The following is a 15,644-nucleotide window of genomic DNA, read 5'->3' as shown; positions in this document are numbered from 1 at the left end:
ACTCAGATGATCAGTTCAGTTCAGTCGCTCAGTCGCGTCCGACTCTTGGCGACCCCATGAATCGCAGCACGCCAGGCCTCCCTGTCCATCACCATCTCCTGGAGTTCACCCAAACTCACGTCCATCAAGTTGGTGATGCCATCCAGCCATCTCATCCTCGGTCGTCCCCTTCTCCTCCTGCCCCCAATCCCTCCCAGCATCAGAGTCTTTTCCAATGAGTCAACTCTTCACATGAGGTGGCCAAAGTACTGGAGTTTCAGCTTTAGCATCATTCCTTCCAAAGAACACCCAGGACTGATCTCCTTTAGAATGGACTGGTTGGATCTCCTTGCAGTCCAAGGGACTCTCAAGAGTCTTCTCCAACACCGCAGTTCAAAAGCATCAATTCTTCAGTGCTCAGCTTTCTTCATAGTCCAACTCTCACATCTATACATGACTACTCGAAAAGCCATAGCCTTGGCTAGATGGACCTTTGTTGGCAAAGTAATGTCTCTGCTTTTTAATATGCTATCTAGGTTGGTCATAATTTTCCTTCCAAGGAGTAAGTGTCTTTTAATTTCATGGCTGCAATCACCATCTGCAGTGATTTGGGAGCCCAGAAAAATAAAGTCTGACACTGTTTCCACTGTTTCCCCATCTATTTCCCATGAAGTGATGGGACCAGATGCCATGATCTTCGTTTTCTGAATGTTGAGCTTTAAGCCAACTTTTTCACTCTCCTCTTTCACTTTCATCAAGAGGCTCTTTAGTTCCTCTTCACTTTCTGCCATAAGGGTGGTGTCATCTGCATATCTGAGGTGATTGATATTTCTCCTGGCAATCTTGAATCCAGCTTGTGCTTCCTCCAGCCCAGCGTTTCTCATGATGTACTCTGCACAGAAGTTAAATAAGCAGGGTGACAATATACAGCCTTGACGTATTCCTTTTCCTATTTGCAACCAGTCTGTTGTTCCATGTCCAGTTCTAACTGTTGCTTCCTGACCTGCATATAGGTTTCTCAAGAGGCAGGTCAGGTGGTCTGGTATTCCCATCTCTTTCAGAATTTTCCACAGTTTATTGTGATCCCCACAGTCAAAGGCTTTGGCATAGTCAGATGATTAACCTACATTTAAACAGAAGCCTGTTTTTAATTACAGATACATAATATTAAATCTAATGGTTAGGAGTGCTATCCACCTTCTTAGTGACTAAAATCTTGCCCATCTGATACAAATCTACTGCAATTTTTTTTTTTTTAATTCTAAGTCACCACATAGTTTCAGACAAAGTATACAGAACTTCAAATAAAGCCTGACATGACAGGGACACACAGGAAAACAAAAGCTAGAAGTTGATGCATTTTCAGAATTCGGGATAAAACTTGGGACTTGAATTAATCCTCCCCCATTAAGCGAGTTACCCAAGCACCCTGCTCAGAAGTCAATGCCATGAATTCTGAGTTTACGCTTTCATTGATCGTGAAGAGTGTGTCACACCTCTCACCATCCTAATAACTGAATCCAGTAAGCCCAGAACTTCGCCCAGTGAGTCGGCCTCTGATCTCCAGTACCTCTGCCGTTTATCACAATTACTCCACGGCATTATTCATTTTAGACGACCACAGAAGTCTCAAACATGAGCTGCTCCAGCTCCTACGCAACAGTCTTCATAAAATGTGATTTTGCAAGTTAATTGGCATCACATGAGCACAGACTCCACTCAGCCATCAGGTGCTCTGATGCTTGGTGGCACAGACGAACAAAGGGAAAATATCAGCCCCTGAGCCAAACTTGACCTTGGACCTAGAGAATAAGTATCAGTCCTGCCTGCTTCTGAACTGTCATCCGGAAATTAGAGCAGAAGAGCGATAGAGGCTCCCGTGTTAATAAGTCACTCAGAAACTAATTTGCAGAAACTAATGTCAAACTAAAGCAACAAAAATCACTTTAGGGATCAAAAGCAATTTTAGACAGTTTAGCCATTTAGTGATCAGCACGGGAAAAGAATTAGATTTCCTCAGAAGGTTTCAGAATTAGGTGTATGACCTGCTGTATTTTACATGGATGACCAACAAGGACCTTCTGTCCTGCACAGGGGACTCGGCTCACTGTTACACTGAAGCCTGGAGGGGAGGGGCGCCTGGGGGAGAATGGACACACGTATACTACGGCTAAGATCCCTTGCTGTCCACCTGAAACTGTCAACTATCACAACACTCTAAACCGGCTGCTGCTGCTGCTGCTGCTAAGTCGCTTCAGTCGTGTCCAACTCTGTGCGATCCCACAGACGGAAGCCCACCAGGCTCCCCTGTCCCTGGGGTTCTCCAGGCAAGAACACTGGAGTGGGCTGCCATTCTTGCTTCCAGGGGATGTTCCCAACCCAGGGTTGGACCTCTTGACTCTCCCTCATCGAGAGGCTGATTCTTCACCACTAGTGCCACCTGGGAAGCCTGCCTCTTAATGTTAAACATTCATATGTGACTTCTCATGATTATAACTGCATTAAGCATCTTTGAGAACAAAAAGTATGATTTAAACTACTTCCTACACTGTAAATAGTCAAGAATCAAGCTGCAAGTTTCAAAGTTTTAAAAGGGAACCATCTCCCATTTCCACCTTTTAAGGCCGTTACATATAGTTGCAGGCATTAATTCAACAAGAGGAGGAAAACACTGAAGCTCATTTAACTTCAAAACAAATCCAAGCAAACTAAGGAAAACCTTTACAAGCATGAGCGTAGCTTTCCTGAACCAATGCATTTTATTCCAATGACAACAAACAGCAACACAAATCATGCTTTATTTAAAACCGTGACAGAAGGAAAATCGAGTGAAAACATGAAAAAAATGGATTGGCTACTTACGGTCCAGCTTCAGGCACTGAGGGCTTTCTGCAGTAAAACAGACGTTCACTCCCTCAGCCTCCTCTCCAGGCCAGACGACGGTGGGGAGGCCTCAGCCTTTGCCCAGCACCCAGCCCTGTGGACGTGGGCAGGGACGCCAGCTCCCCGGGCAGCGGGGCCACATGCTGAGCACGTGCCATCGCAGCAGCAGTCTCCTATGAGTCCCTACTTTGCAAATCTGAAATCGGGCAGAAAGCCCACCTTACATTCTCATCAGGGTGCCCTGAAGCACCCCTTTACCGTCCTTTCCCAAGGATTCTGCTTAAGGTTATAATTCTTTCTCAGAGTTTAGCACCATGGAGAAGGAAGCGGTAGCTCCTGACTGTGAACAGGAACAGTGGCTGAACAAATCGGTCTGCAGCCTTTAAAACATAAAGTGCTACAGGTTTTATAGATTATGAATGCTTTATTTCTTTATTATTTCCCTTATTAACGTGTGTAAGTCTATTATAACTCAGTGTATATTCTCCAGTCCCAATCTCAAGGCTGCAAAACCCTGCACTTCCAACTGTTATCAACAGTACCAGCCTCAGAAAAGAAAAACAAATACAGTATATTAATGCATATATATGGAATCTAGAAAAATGGTACTGATGAACCGGTTTGCCAGGTGGGAATAGAGATGCTGACTCAATGGAAAAGACCCTGACGCTAGGAAGGACTGACTGAAGGCAAAAGAAGGGGGCAACAGAGGATGAGATGGCTCGACAGCATCGCTGATTGACTGGACATGAATCTGAGCAAACTCCAGGAGATACTGAAGGACAGGAAAGGCTGGCGTGCTGCAGCCCACGGGGTTGCAAAGAGTCAGACAGGACTTAGCAACTCAACAACGACAAATAAAGACACATCCTCCCACACCTCCACTGTCCAGTGAGGGCTGTAACTGAGGTCTGACAGAGCAGGGGGAACCTGAGGGCAGCGGGTCACTGGGTCGACAGCACGGGGTCCAAATGCACACTGCCCGCCATGAGTCCAGCCCCACCACTTCCAACTAGGTGACTTCAGGCAAGTCAGCAACTGTCCTCCTCTGTCTGTCAGAATTTCCACGGCAATCCCGGGCCTCTTCTGTACAGTGGGTACAGCGCCTGGCCTTTTCAGAAGCGCTGGGTGAGAGACTAGACGCATCTCTCCAAGAGTCAGTTTCACCGACAGGAGAGTTGGCACATAGGTATCAGATCTCTGGAATAAAATTTCGCTCAGAATTCAGCTGTTAATCAGATCTTTCTCTTATCCCATTTCTTACACAAGTTGGATCTAAACTTATTTATAGTACATCTTCAGGTCCTGTGCTTCCACCCTTATCTCTTACCTACCTACTTACCCCAGATAATAAATAATCTTGTATTTCCCAAAATGCCAGAACTAGAGATGTGTAGGCGTAAGGGGAGAAACACAGAACTGAAGCCGTCCAAGATGAACTGCCCTCATGCAATCCTACTCGCTGAACTTGGTCTTAAATGATTCCTAACGTGCGCTGACAATTTATCACATCATTCCCCTCTATTCCATCCCTGGTAGAAATTATTTCCAGAAACCATTTCCCCCTTTGCATAATTTAATAGAGGGTTTCTTTTAATGCAGCTGTAGTAATTTCAACCGGATCTGACTGCTAGGGCCATGCCAACCTGAAAGGCTCATGTCTCAGGTCAGAGTCTAACAGGAGGTTTGCTGGGTGGGAAGAGACTCGAAATGAAGGGTTTGCCGTGGAAATTCTGACAGACAGAGGACAGTCAGGTCTTAATTCTATGTCACCCAGGCGTGTCTCAGTGTTTCCCTTCACGGCGTCATTCTTTCCTCCCCTCACATAAATTCAGGCTCTGTAGACACCAAAAAGTTTCCGTCTGGCTCTGAAAAAATGTTCTCTGCAGAACTGTTAGAGTCTACACCCGAGCTCCACCCCACCACAGGCCCAGCAGATTCATCAGGACTCATTTCAAAATGATCACACCCTGTGCTTACGGTGGGCTTTTGAACAAACGGATCTAAGACAAGAGCTTGTGAATGTCCGGCAAGTGGCTGCATTTAACTCGAGTTTATCTTTCGACTGACTGACGCCTGCTGAGGGCTCATGACTCGGTGACAGCGGCTCCCCTGGTGCCCACACCACCACCCACCCTGCCTCGTGCGAGGGCACAGAATCCTTCCAGGCACAAGGAGTTTAAAACCACCAGCGTCATGCCGAGCGCCTGCTCCCTCTGGAACATGACAATCTGGCTTCGCCTACTAGTAACCCCCAAGCAAAGGACCGTCTCAGTGACTGCCAGACACACACCGGTGCTGGTTGAGCGTCTCGCCCTGCACCCGAGGCTGGACACAGCTGCGGCCCACCAGAGGCTCTTGTTTAGCTTGTGCGGGAGATTCCCGGACGCCTGGACACTTCTCAGGCAGAAGGCAGACGCACTGCGTGGTTTCTTCCTATCACTCTAAATTCAGTAGGTTTAACATTACACAGAACTTACAGGGACAAACTGGAACTCTCCATTCTATACTTTGATTAAGCACTCTTAGCTATGACAAGCCTACACAGCGTATTAAAAAGCAGAGACATCACTTTGCCAACAAAGCTCCATCTAGTCAAAGCTATGGTTTTTCCGGCAGTCATGTATGGATGTGAGAGCTGGACCATAAAGAAGGGTAACCACCAAAGAACGCATGCTGTTGAACTGTGGTGTTGGAAAAAACTCGAGAATCCCCTGGACTGCAAGATCAAACCAGTTAATCCATAGGAAACCAACCCTGAATATTCACTGAAGGACTGACGCTGAAGCTCCGGTCCTTCGGCCACCTGATGCAAAGAGCTGACTCACTGGAAAAGACCCTGGTGCAGGGGAAGATGGAGGGCAGGAGGAGAAGGGGACGACAGAGGATGAGATGGCTGGATGGCATCACCAGCTCGATGGGCACGAGTCTCAGCAAACTCCAGGAGACAGTGTAGGGCAGAGAAGCCTGGAGAGCTGCCACTCACATGGGGTCGCACAGCGTTGGACACAGCCGAGCAAGTGAACAACGACACTTAGCTTCAGCCCTCTCAGGATCTCCTCCCAGCCGACATGACTCTGGATTATAAACTAGACTTTAAAAAACAGCAGGCAGGCAGAAGTCACCCTGGCCCTTCATACCGTTTAATATTTATATAATCTCACACTCAGCAAATATTTACGTCGTGTCCTCCGAGTGCCAGGCACCGCATTAAACACTGGAGACGGGCAAGGCAGACTCAGTCCTTGCCCTCGAGGCGGACAGAGAAAACAGACAAGCCGCGCTCCAGGAGGAGGGCCCCACGGCAGGAGGGTGGGAAGGCCTGGGAGGCGCTTCAGGGGAAGACTCGCAAGTGAGGAGCACCATCTGGGCCAATTCAGGCAGGGAGAGGAGAGGAATCAAGAGAAACCGCTTCCTGGAAAGCACACCTCAAGCACTTATCTCGGGTGCCGGGACGAAGAACAGCAGCCTTAGGTGAGCCTGAGAAAGCAAGGACTGAGGAGACGCCACGTCCTGGCGAGGAGCCGGGCTCACGCCGACGGGGAAGCTCTGCAGGCAATGAGTGCTACTTTGAAAAAACACTCTGGAGGGGGAAAAAAAAAAGAAATGAGTGTGCTAAGCATTAATGTGCCTGAAAACTTAAATTTGAGAGTCATCCGGGAGAGTGAAACACTCAGGATAGTAAGTCACATTAAAGGAAACGGACGTGTCAAATAAACATTTGAGGTTTCTACTGCCAAGGAGGAGCAGAAACCACTCCACATGCCTCAGCATCGGCTTGGGGGTGCGGTGTGAAGACAAGCACTTTCACTTAATATACTGAGAAGAGGAGCAGCGATTCAGAAAGCCATTAACCAAAAATCACTTCATAATCAGTTTGCACCAAACGGGAATCCCCAACACCAGTTTTTTCCCTGTGTCTCTGCTTCTAACAAATAAAAACTGTTAACCCTTCCAACTGCTCACCTCAATCACACTTTCCTGCATTTTGGGGGTTACAGGCAATTCCATCTTTGAAGCTGAAATAAGGCTTTAGTCTTACCTCAGTGCAAAACCTCCATAGTTTCAAATTTGACTCGCTCTTATTTGGACTGGTCTTTTTGGAACTCAGATAACCAAGAGTTCATCTATAGTTCACACAGCTGCTAATCGGGAGGGCCTCCCTGGTGGCTCAGCGGTAAAGAATCCGCCTGACAATGCAGGAGACGCAGGTTCCACCCCTGGGCCAGGAAGATCTCCTGGAGGAGGAAATGGCAACCCACTCCAGTATTCTTGCCTGGAAAATCCCATGGACAGAGGCGCCTGGTGGGGCTACAGTTTATGGGGTCACAGTGAACCGGACACAACTTAGCAACTAAACAGCAACAAACGAGATGAGAAGGGGGGCCGGGGGTCCAGAGATGCTGACCTGTTTTGAAATGGAAAATCCTGGCTTTCACTTTGAAAATCAGTGGTCTGTCTGAGAGTCTAGGGGCAGTCAAACCAGCACGTGGGAAGGACAGGGACTGTCGGAGGAGGTCAGCCTCGTGGTACAGCCCCACCTGGGTCTCAGCCCCCCAGCCTGTGCCAGCACTGCTGACCACGCTGCGTGGCTCTCGGAACTCTGAGGCCTGTGTGGGAGTGACTAGACCTCGTTTTCTAAAGAGTTGCCACTCAACCCCCCTCTCCGTTAAAGGTCACCCTCCCTTAGAGAGACCTGGTTTTCTGGAATTCCTCAGCTCCTACAGCTAAAAGGGGAACCATTTTTATCTTCCCTTCATTCAAAACATTACCTTTCATTCTCAGAGGATATTGATCAGACACCATCCTGTTCAGGTGAGCTGAGATATCGATCCAGAGACAGGCCTTTAAGAAGGAATGTCATCAGGAAAGGTATAGGGAAAGCTGACTTTTAACCCTCGATGGAAAAATACAGAGCTCCACAGGGTCACGGGTCAAGTTCAGTATTTGGTGTGCTCTTAGCAGGAAGTGGCTCGAGATTGCACACTGACTCAGAGCCGTATCGCAGGCCCTAGAAAGTGAATGAAGTCCCTGAGGATGACCCCACACACCCTGCTCGTCCTCAGGGACTCATTCTGATGCCATTCTGGAGTGTGGGCTTCTCAGGTGGTGCCAGTGGTAAAGAACCCACCTGCCAATGCAGGAGATGCAAGAGACACAGGCTGGATCCCTGGGTCGGGTGGGGAAGGGCCCCTGGAGGAGAAACGGCAACCCAGTCCAGTATTCTTGCCTGGAGAATCCCATGGACAGAGGAGCCTGGCGTGCTGCTGAGTTGAACATGACTGAAGTGACTTAGCACGCATTCCATGGCATATTCAGAGAGCCTGGGTGACAGGACAGTTTACCTTGTGGCATTCACCAGGAGGGAAGGGATGGAAAGAGCAGGGAAGACAGGAGAGGCAGGCTAACCAGATGTGACAGGCCGACGACGCAGGTTTGTGAAGTAGCTTCTGTCACTGTAGTTAGGGCCCGAGTCGGGTCTCCCTGACTTGGACGGAGGCAAAGAAAGGTGGGGCTGGCTCCTTCCCGCTTCCAGCAGAGCGAGCAGGAGATACCCGCTGGGGCTCCCCACTCCCGGACACTGCTAGGGGACGCAGGCCGGGCAGGACCGGCACCCAGCCGGGCACAGGCCTTCCAGGCTTCAAGCGCAGCTTCGGAACGGCCAGGGCCAGACAAGTGTCCTTGTCGTCCTTGCTTTTCTGAAAAAAGCAGGCAAGGACCAGCTCTCCGCTAGCCTCACAGACGTGAAATGAGCACCGAACAGACTGAGCCAACCTACAGAGCAGTAAGCCGAACAAACAAAAAAGGCAAGTTCGGGCGCTGCCGTCGCGGACCTACAAAGGAGCACACTTGTCTTCACCTCTGAGAACCTTCAGAAGGTCCTGTGGCTTCCAGATCTACCACGTCCCCTCCGTGCTCCAGGCCCTGGCGCCACCACGTCAGGCAGCACACCCTCAGCACGGGAGCCTCCTGTGTCACGTGTGGGGACACGTGTTCAGCGCTCTCCCCGGCACCACGAGGGAAGGACAGCAGAGTCCAGCAAGGAAAAGTGGCATGACCCCGCAGACCTGCAGAAAGTCCCTGCTCCGTTAATACCCTGGGGCAAGGAAAGAAGCGGGACCATCCATACAAAACACGCTTTGCAGATGGCGTGTTCACACTCAGTTGTGTCCGACTCTTTGTGGCCCCAAGGACTGTAGCCTGCCAGGATTCTCTGTCCATGGGCTTTCCAGGGCAAGAATGCTGGAGTGGGTTGCCATCTCCTTCTCCAGTAACAAATCCAGCTGTAAGGACTTCAGTTCAGTCACTCAGTCGTGCCCGACTCTTTGCGACCCCATGAATCGCAGCATGCCAGGCCTCCCTGTCCATCACCAACTCCCGGAGTTCACTCAGACTCACGCCCATCGGGTCAGTGATGCCATCCAGCCATCTCATCCTCGGTCGTCCCCTTCTCCTCCTGCCCCCAATCCCTCCCAGCATCAGAGTCTTTTCCAATGAGTCAAGTCTTCACATGAGGTGGCCAAAGTATTGGGAGGATTAAAACTCACTTATTTCTTTCATTTTCCAATCCTTACTTAACATTCATTAGGAAGATGGCACGTGCATTTCAGGCTATCTTACTCCATGAACACGACTCATTTGGAGTGCCTGCCCCTCTCAAGCTGAAGCCAACTTGGCTGCAAATATGTCATCTACTGAGCAAAGCAACAGGCTGCATACCAGCAGCTAGAGACACTGCCCCTCCTTCAGTGACGGGGAAGGAGTACCAAGCCAGCCCCAGACTCCAGTTGCCATCCCCAGGGCGTGTGCTGCCAGGCACGGACGAGAACAGTCCGTCTTCTGAATAAGAACGAGTCTGTCAAACTGAGACAACAGGAAGTTAACTTAGGGAACACTGAGAGAAAACGTAAACACATTCTAAAATGACCAAATGTTAAGACTGAGGCAAGAGAAACGTCCCTGGCGGCCCACCGGTCAGGGCTCCATGCTTCCACTGCAGGGGCACAGGGCTGACCCCTGGTCAGGGAGCTAAGATCCTGCAAGCTTCGAGGTGTGGCCAAAAAAACGCTTTTAAAAAGAGAGTGTGGCGAGCACCAAAATAGGAAAACGCTGGGTAGCCACTGGGCAATTAAACAACGGTGACAGCCTAGGGGCGGGATGAGGTGGGAAGGAGGTTCCGGGAGGTGTGCACACGCATGGCAGAAACCAGTCCAACACGGCAAAGCAATTACCCTCCAATTAAAAATAAATTAAAATTAAAACTTGAAAAACACCACTGTCCCGAGCTAATATTATCTAAGTTACAACCAACAATAAGATAACAGGTTAGTATAGGCCTGCCGGAGTCAAATACAGATGACACGTGACAGTTGTAACAAGCAGTTAGCTCACTGCAGATACACTTATATTGGAAACGGCTTTTGTGAATTAACGTGTAGATACGATAGGGGAGCTCATTAAAGGGACCTGGTCTAACTCTTCAAAGCAAAGACAAGCACAGGGGCTTCCCTGGGAGTCCCAGCTTCCACACTGCAGGGGGCACAAGGTCCGTCCTCAGTCGGGGAACTCAGATCCTGCAAGCTCAGTGGCACAGTCAAAAAAAAAAAACACATAATATCACACCTTCACTACTGTAATTTGGTTTGTAAATCCTCAATTTCAAATGTTAAGGAAGTTCACAGGACAGATAAAAAATGGCTAAAATGTGTTGGGAAAAGTGCTTAACCTCACACAGGAGATGAAACTTGAAAGAAGCCCCTTTCATCTATCAGAGCAAAAAGGCAGAGGGTTTATTTGTATTATCCAACATTGGTTAAGAGTGAAGAGAAAGTGGTTCTCTCACATTGATACTGAAATACAAATTGGAACCTTTCTGGAGAGCAACTTAGCTGTGCTTATTAAAGTTTAAAATGTATCCACACACTTCTAAGTATCTATTGCAGACACGCCTATACTAGAGCCCAAGGATACTGACAGCCTCATTTGCTAAGAGCCTAGAAACAAAACGCCCCTCAGTAGGGACAAGGGAGTCAGTTTGATGCTTCCACACATGCAACTAAATAAGGCAGAACTGATGTTCTGAGAGAGAAGCATTTCCCCACACCCGCTGCCTGCTGCTGGAAAAATGCATGAGTGACTGAAAATTCAGATCTTTTTAAAAAGTATGTGTAATTTAGTGAATGCATGGATGTCTGAAGTTATGCCTGAGGGGAAAGAAAACAAGGATACAATTTCATTTTTATACAGTGTGTGTACAATCTACGAGCATCGCTTTTATTATAACTGAGGTAAAAGGGGGCAATGCTGACATGAGGCCAGTGACCTGTTAATCCACTAAAAGCGCCACTGACGCTCCCGGGAACCCACTTGGGTCCTGCCGTGGTCAACACACCAGCTCTCCAATTTCAACAACAAAACCTGCAGGTCTGAAAAGGGTCAACCTGGATTCTTTGTAGAAAATGATCATTTTTTAAATGACATATACCCACTTCCTCTTGTGCATTAGTTAGGACATTTAGAAAATACTTTTCCTTATGAGTTTCCATAGGTCTCCGCCCAAGTACATTACCAAAAATGACAAGAGAAAGAAATCACATTAGCCCAGAATCACAAGGTTGCATCCTTAAACTCCATGTTCAAAGACTTCAAATGCTGTCTCTGAAGCTCAGATCCACAACTCTGAGAACCGGAAAGAGTCACATTTCCTTCCTTCTCTGAGACACACGCTCATTCTTTTTCAAAGGACTCTCTGGATTAGTCCATGCGACTCTCCAAATAAGTTCATTCAACAGGGGTGTTAAGCACAGTGTGAAGAAAGGTGGAATGCTGGTGGGCAATGCCACAAAACAGCTGCAGCTAAAAATGTTTAGAAAACGTATATAAGAAACACATTCACCAGCGCGTGGAAGGTTCTGAAACGTGACCAACTTACTAGCACAATTTTAAAGTCATAAAGAGTACACCCTGCGTATCTCTAATGCGCTTAATATTAAACAGTGTTAGGATAATATTTTCCAGGCTAGAATGTACTTTCCACTTGCCCTAATAAACCGAAGCCCAGATGGGAAATGTAACCAGGACTAAGTAAACACAATATAGACAGTGGGGCGAGCTAATGACCTAGGATGCCTTCACGAGCAATAAAGCATTCAAAAAAAAAAGTTTCAGCAAACAGAGGGTATGAAAAGCTGGGCGTTTGGAGTGTGTGAGATAAATGCACCTTGAGAGAGGAAACGCGTTTCTGTGGATGTAGCCAAGAGTGTCAGATGCTGTCACAACACGGACGTGAGGGAGAGACACGCCCCATGCAGCAGCCTTTAAAACATGCAGACTTGATTCTGGCTGACAATCCGTCACCAGAACCCCCAGGCATCTTACTAGGGTGCTGTATGGCCCGCAGCGAGAAGTCCAACCCAGTTCCTAGGTAGAGATGAGCCAGAACAGGAAGAGGAGCCACACAAACACAAAGCGACTCCATTTCTTCTGAACACCCACACAGAGGCAGCAGTTTCTGACAAGAACGTTCTTGGCAAAAAAAAAAAGTTACAGGAAGGTTTTATTCCCCTGAAGAAAAAGGCAGGTCTCTACGCAGAGTACCAGAAAACACCAAATGGTGTTCTTCCCCCAGGCCCAAGTTTACAGCCCTCACATTTTGAAAACATCTAAATGTGTTTTTGCTTTTTTATCAAATAAAAGATGACTGGAAACACTGTTCTTGTCTGGAATGCTTACTCCTTGTTGTACTTGAAAATAAAACCAACATGGCAGCTTACCTTGGCACTGGAAGCCTTGTTTCCCAAACCCCCTGAAAAACAAACAAGAAACATTTCTTATTTTCTGTTGACACCACATCTTAAGCCAGTTATATGACAAAGCATTCTACAAAGGTAAAGGTTTGCACATGAAACCCAATGATTTGACAGGAAAACATGCCTAAACAGCTCAGACTGCAGTCAAGTCAACTTTGAAAAGATCTGGCCTCCAAAGTCTCACTGAACTCATTTCAACATATTCAAGGTTCTTGCCAGGTTTTTGTTTTTGTTTTTTCTAACATTTTATCAGTACTTAATTTAAGAACATGACTATACAGTTGTTGGCTACAATATTCAAGCAACAAGAAGAACTTTATGGTTAAAAAACCAAATCCACAAAGATGGGTGAATTTGGTCCCTAAAGACCAACTGAAAATCTTTTCACCCTAAAAACAAACAAGTGGCTTCATCATTTGTTATGAAGTATTATTTACCTAGAAATCACCACGTAGCACCACTCTTCACACTAAATTTTGGCTTCAAGGAGCCAGATTTTACAGTGTCATCCCTATCGTTTGCATGTGAGATGATGATCTGATTTTACTGTGAACCAACAGCATTCAAAGCACATTCAGAAGCTATACTGCTCTTGTAAATTACTTTAGAGAATTTACTCTCTAAGCAGAGAACTCCGACATGGACATTAAATTGCAAACACCATTTCAACTAGGATGAACTACATTAAAATTCTCAGAAGGTTATGAGTCATAATCTCTTGCTTTACATAGCATTTTAAATTTACAAAGCACTTCACATATCTTTATAATTAACTTAGTCACTCCCCACCCCAAAAAAAAATTTAAATGCAAACAGTTTTAAAATACCAGTGCTTTAATATTTGAGTTGTAAACCAGGGAAGCAGAGGAGAGAAGAAAACTGAAAAATTAAAACCACGGCTAGACCGTGCTGGGGAGTATTTTCCTGGAACTTCCGAGGGGTTGCTCTGCAGCCAAGTGGAGAAGAGTACTGACTATGGGGAAGAAGAGGACAAGAAGGTCTTCATTTCCACTTCGTGCTACGCCTGGCGGCCACATCAGTTCACAAGGGCCAACAAATGGCAGCGGGAAGTCTTCAGCAAGCCTGGATGTCTAGGTTGCAAGCCTCTTTCCTACCTCACCCTCGTCCTGCAAAAGTAATCGGCAGTCTGTTCTGTTTTAATGGAATTTCACAGCTGACACGTGAGGCCGAAGACCTTCCCTTAACTAAATGCAATCTCTCTGCCGTGAGGCTCCAAGAACTGGCGTTAAGCAGTCTTGTCTACATTGACCTAGGAGCTCAACCGCTTCAGGCGCTGACTATACCTCGGAAATAATTCGGAGAGGTGGCTGTGCTTTATACCTAAGTGTGCTTTGGAGCGGATTTCTAAAAAGAAGCGAAGACGGTAAGCACCTTATTAGCACATCTGTGGGGCTTTCCCTTAAAGATTCCCCCAGGTGTGACGGGTTCAGATAGAGCTTAAGGGAGAAGTTAAGCACCTATTAATTAGCACGTTTGCGGGACTCGCCCTTGGAGACGGTTTCCCCGTGTGATGCATTCAAGCAGCGTTCGTCCTCCCAAGAGCCCCACAAGATCCAGGAGCCACACGGCGGCTGGGCAGTTAGTTACCCGGCGCCGCTCCCCCCGGGGTAGGGGAGTGAAGCAGGCCTAGCCGGCTCCGACTTGGGGGGCCGGGGGCTTCCTGCATACAGCAGCAAGTGACAGAATGGGTGGAGGTTGTCTGGCAACCTAAGAGGAAAAAAACGGATGCTTCTCCAAGTGAGGCATCTGTACTGCTTCAGTTTTAGCTTTCTTAAAACAACTGGAGGAGAGGGGTCACAACCTTTTGAAAGTCAGTCAAAGTCATCACCGTCTCCCCAGGAAACAAGCACACGCGCGATTCCCTCCGGCTGGGCGGGATCGGAGACCCTGCAGCCTGTCCGGCAGCCGCGGCGCGGAAAGCGCGGCCCGGGCGCCACCGCTGCCTGGAAGTTACCTGGGCTGGGCGGCCGCAGCCCGCCGGCAGCCCCGGGCAGGCCTGTGTCCTCGCGGCCCCGCGCGGCCCGGGTCCGCTCCAGAGGCCGCCCGCGCCCCCGCCCCGCCGGCCGGCCGGCCGCCGCCCTCCCCGCGCCCGCCTCAACAGTTGGCCGCCGCTCCTCCCGCTCGCGGGCCCGGCCCGGGGAGAGGCTGGCGCGCGCGGCGGGGCCCGGGCAGCCTCCCGGGGCCGCCCTCCGAGTCTCCGGCCCGGGCAGACGTCGGCGCCCCGCGCGGGGTCCCGCCGGGAGCGGACTCCCGGCGGCGCCTCGCTCGGCGCCGGGCGGGCCCAGGGGCGGCGCGCACCCACCAGATGAAGTCGGTGCAGTGGCTGCAGAAGGTGGGCTGCTTGAAGAAGCGCGCGATGAAGCGGTGGTTCTTCACCTCGTGCACGTTCTTCTGCCTCAGCGCCCCTTTGCGGGCGAAGCGGTTGGCCACGTCCTGCGGCGCCGCCGGCTCGGCGGCCGGGAAGACGTCAGCCATGGTCCCTCGCCGCCTCCGGCCGCGGGGGGCGCGGGCGGCCGGGACCGGGCGGGCGCGGAGCGGAGCGGAGCCGCGGGCTCGCTGGGGCCGCTCGGCTCTGACGGCGGCGCCGGCGCTCGCGCTTCCTAGTCGGGCGGCGGGGGCGGCGCGCCCACCGCGCATGCCCGAGCGCGGCCCGGCCGACGGCGCGGGGGCGCGCGGGCGGGGGCGCGCGGGCCGGGCCGGGCGCGCGCGGGAGGGCCGGCGCGGGCGCGCGCAGGGGGCGGGGACGCACGGGAGGGCGGGGGCGCGCGCGGAGGGAGCCGGCGGCCCCGCGGCCCCCGAGCCGCCCAGGAAGCGCCCTCTCGCGTTCCCCCGGGTTTGCCGGGCTCCTCCCTCCCGCGCCCCGCTCCTCCCGCCCCGGGCGCAGCCCCGCGTCCCGGGCCGGCCCCTGGCCGCGCCCCCTTCCAGGACCCAGCGCCGTCCCGGGACCGACGC

General features: G+C 50.0%; 1 protein-coding gene across 1 annotated transcript in view; it reads right to left on the bottom strand.

Moving 5' to 3' along the window:
• Window positions 1-15,167, bottom strand: part of PRKCA (protein kinase C alpha) — a 290,424-nt gene extending 275,257 nt beyond the window's left edge. The window contains exons 1-2 of the mRNA XM_068978661.1: window positions 14,995-15,167; window positions 12,636-12,667 (exon numbers count right to left, since the gene is read on the bottom strand). Coding sequence (XP_068834762.1) covers window positions 12,636-12,667; window positions 14,995-15,167 — 205 coding nt within the window. The remainder of the gene's footprint in view (window positions 1-12,635; window positions 12,668-14,994) is intronic.
• Between the last annotated feature and the right edge of the window lie 477 nt (window positions 15,168-15,644).

This window comes from Capricornis sumatraensis, chromosome 8 (assembly GCF_032405125.1).
Source record: "Capricornis sumatraensis isolate serow.1 chromosome 8, serow.2, whole genome shotgun sequence".
Lineage (NCBI taxonomy): Eukaryota > Metazoa > Chordata > Mammalia > Artiodactyla > Bovidae > Capricornis > Capricornis sumatraensis.
This window is presented reverse-complemented; position numbering and strand designations above follow the sequence as displayed.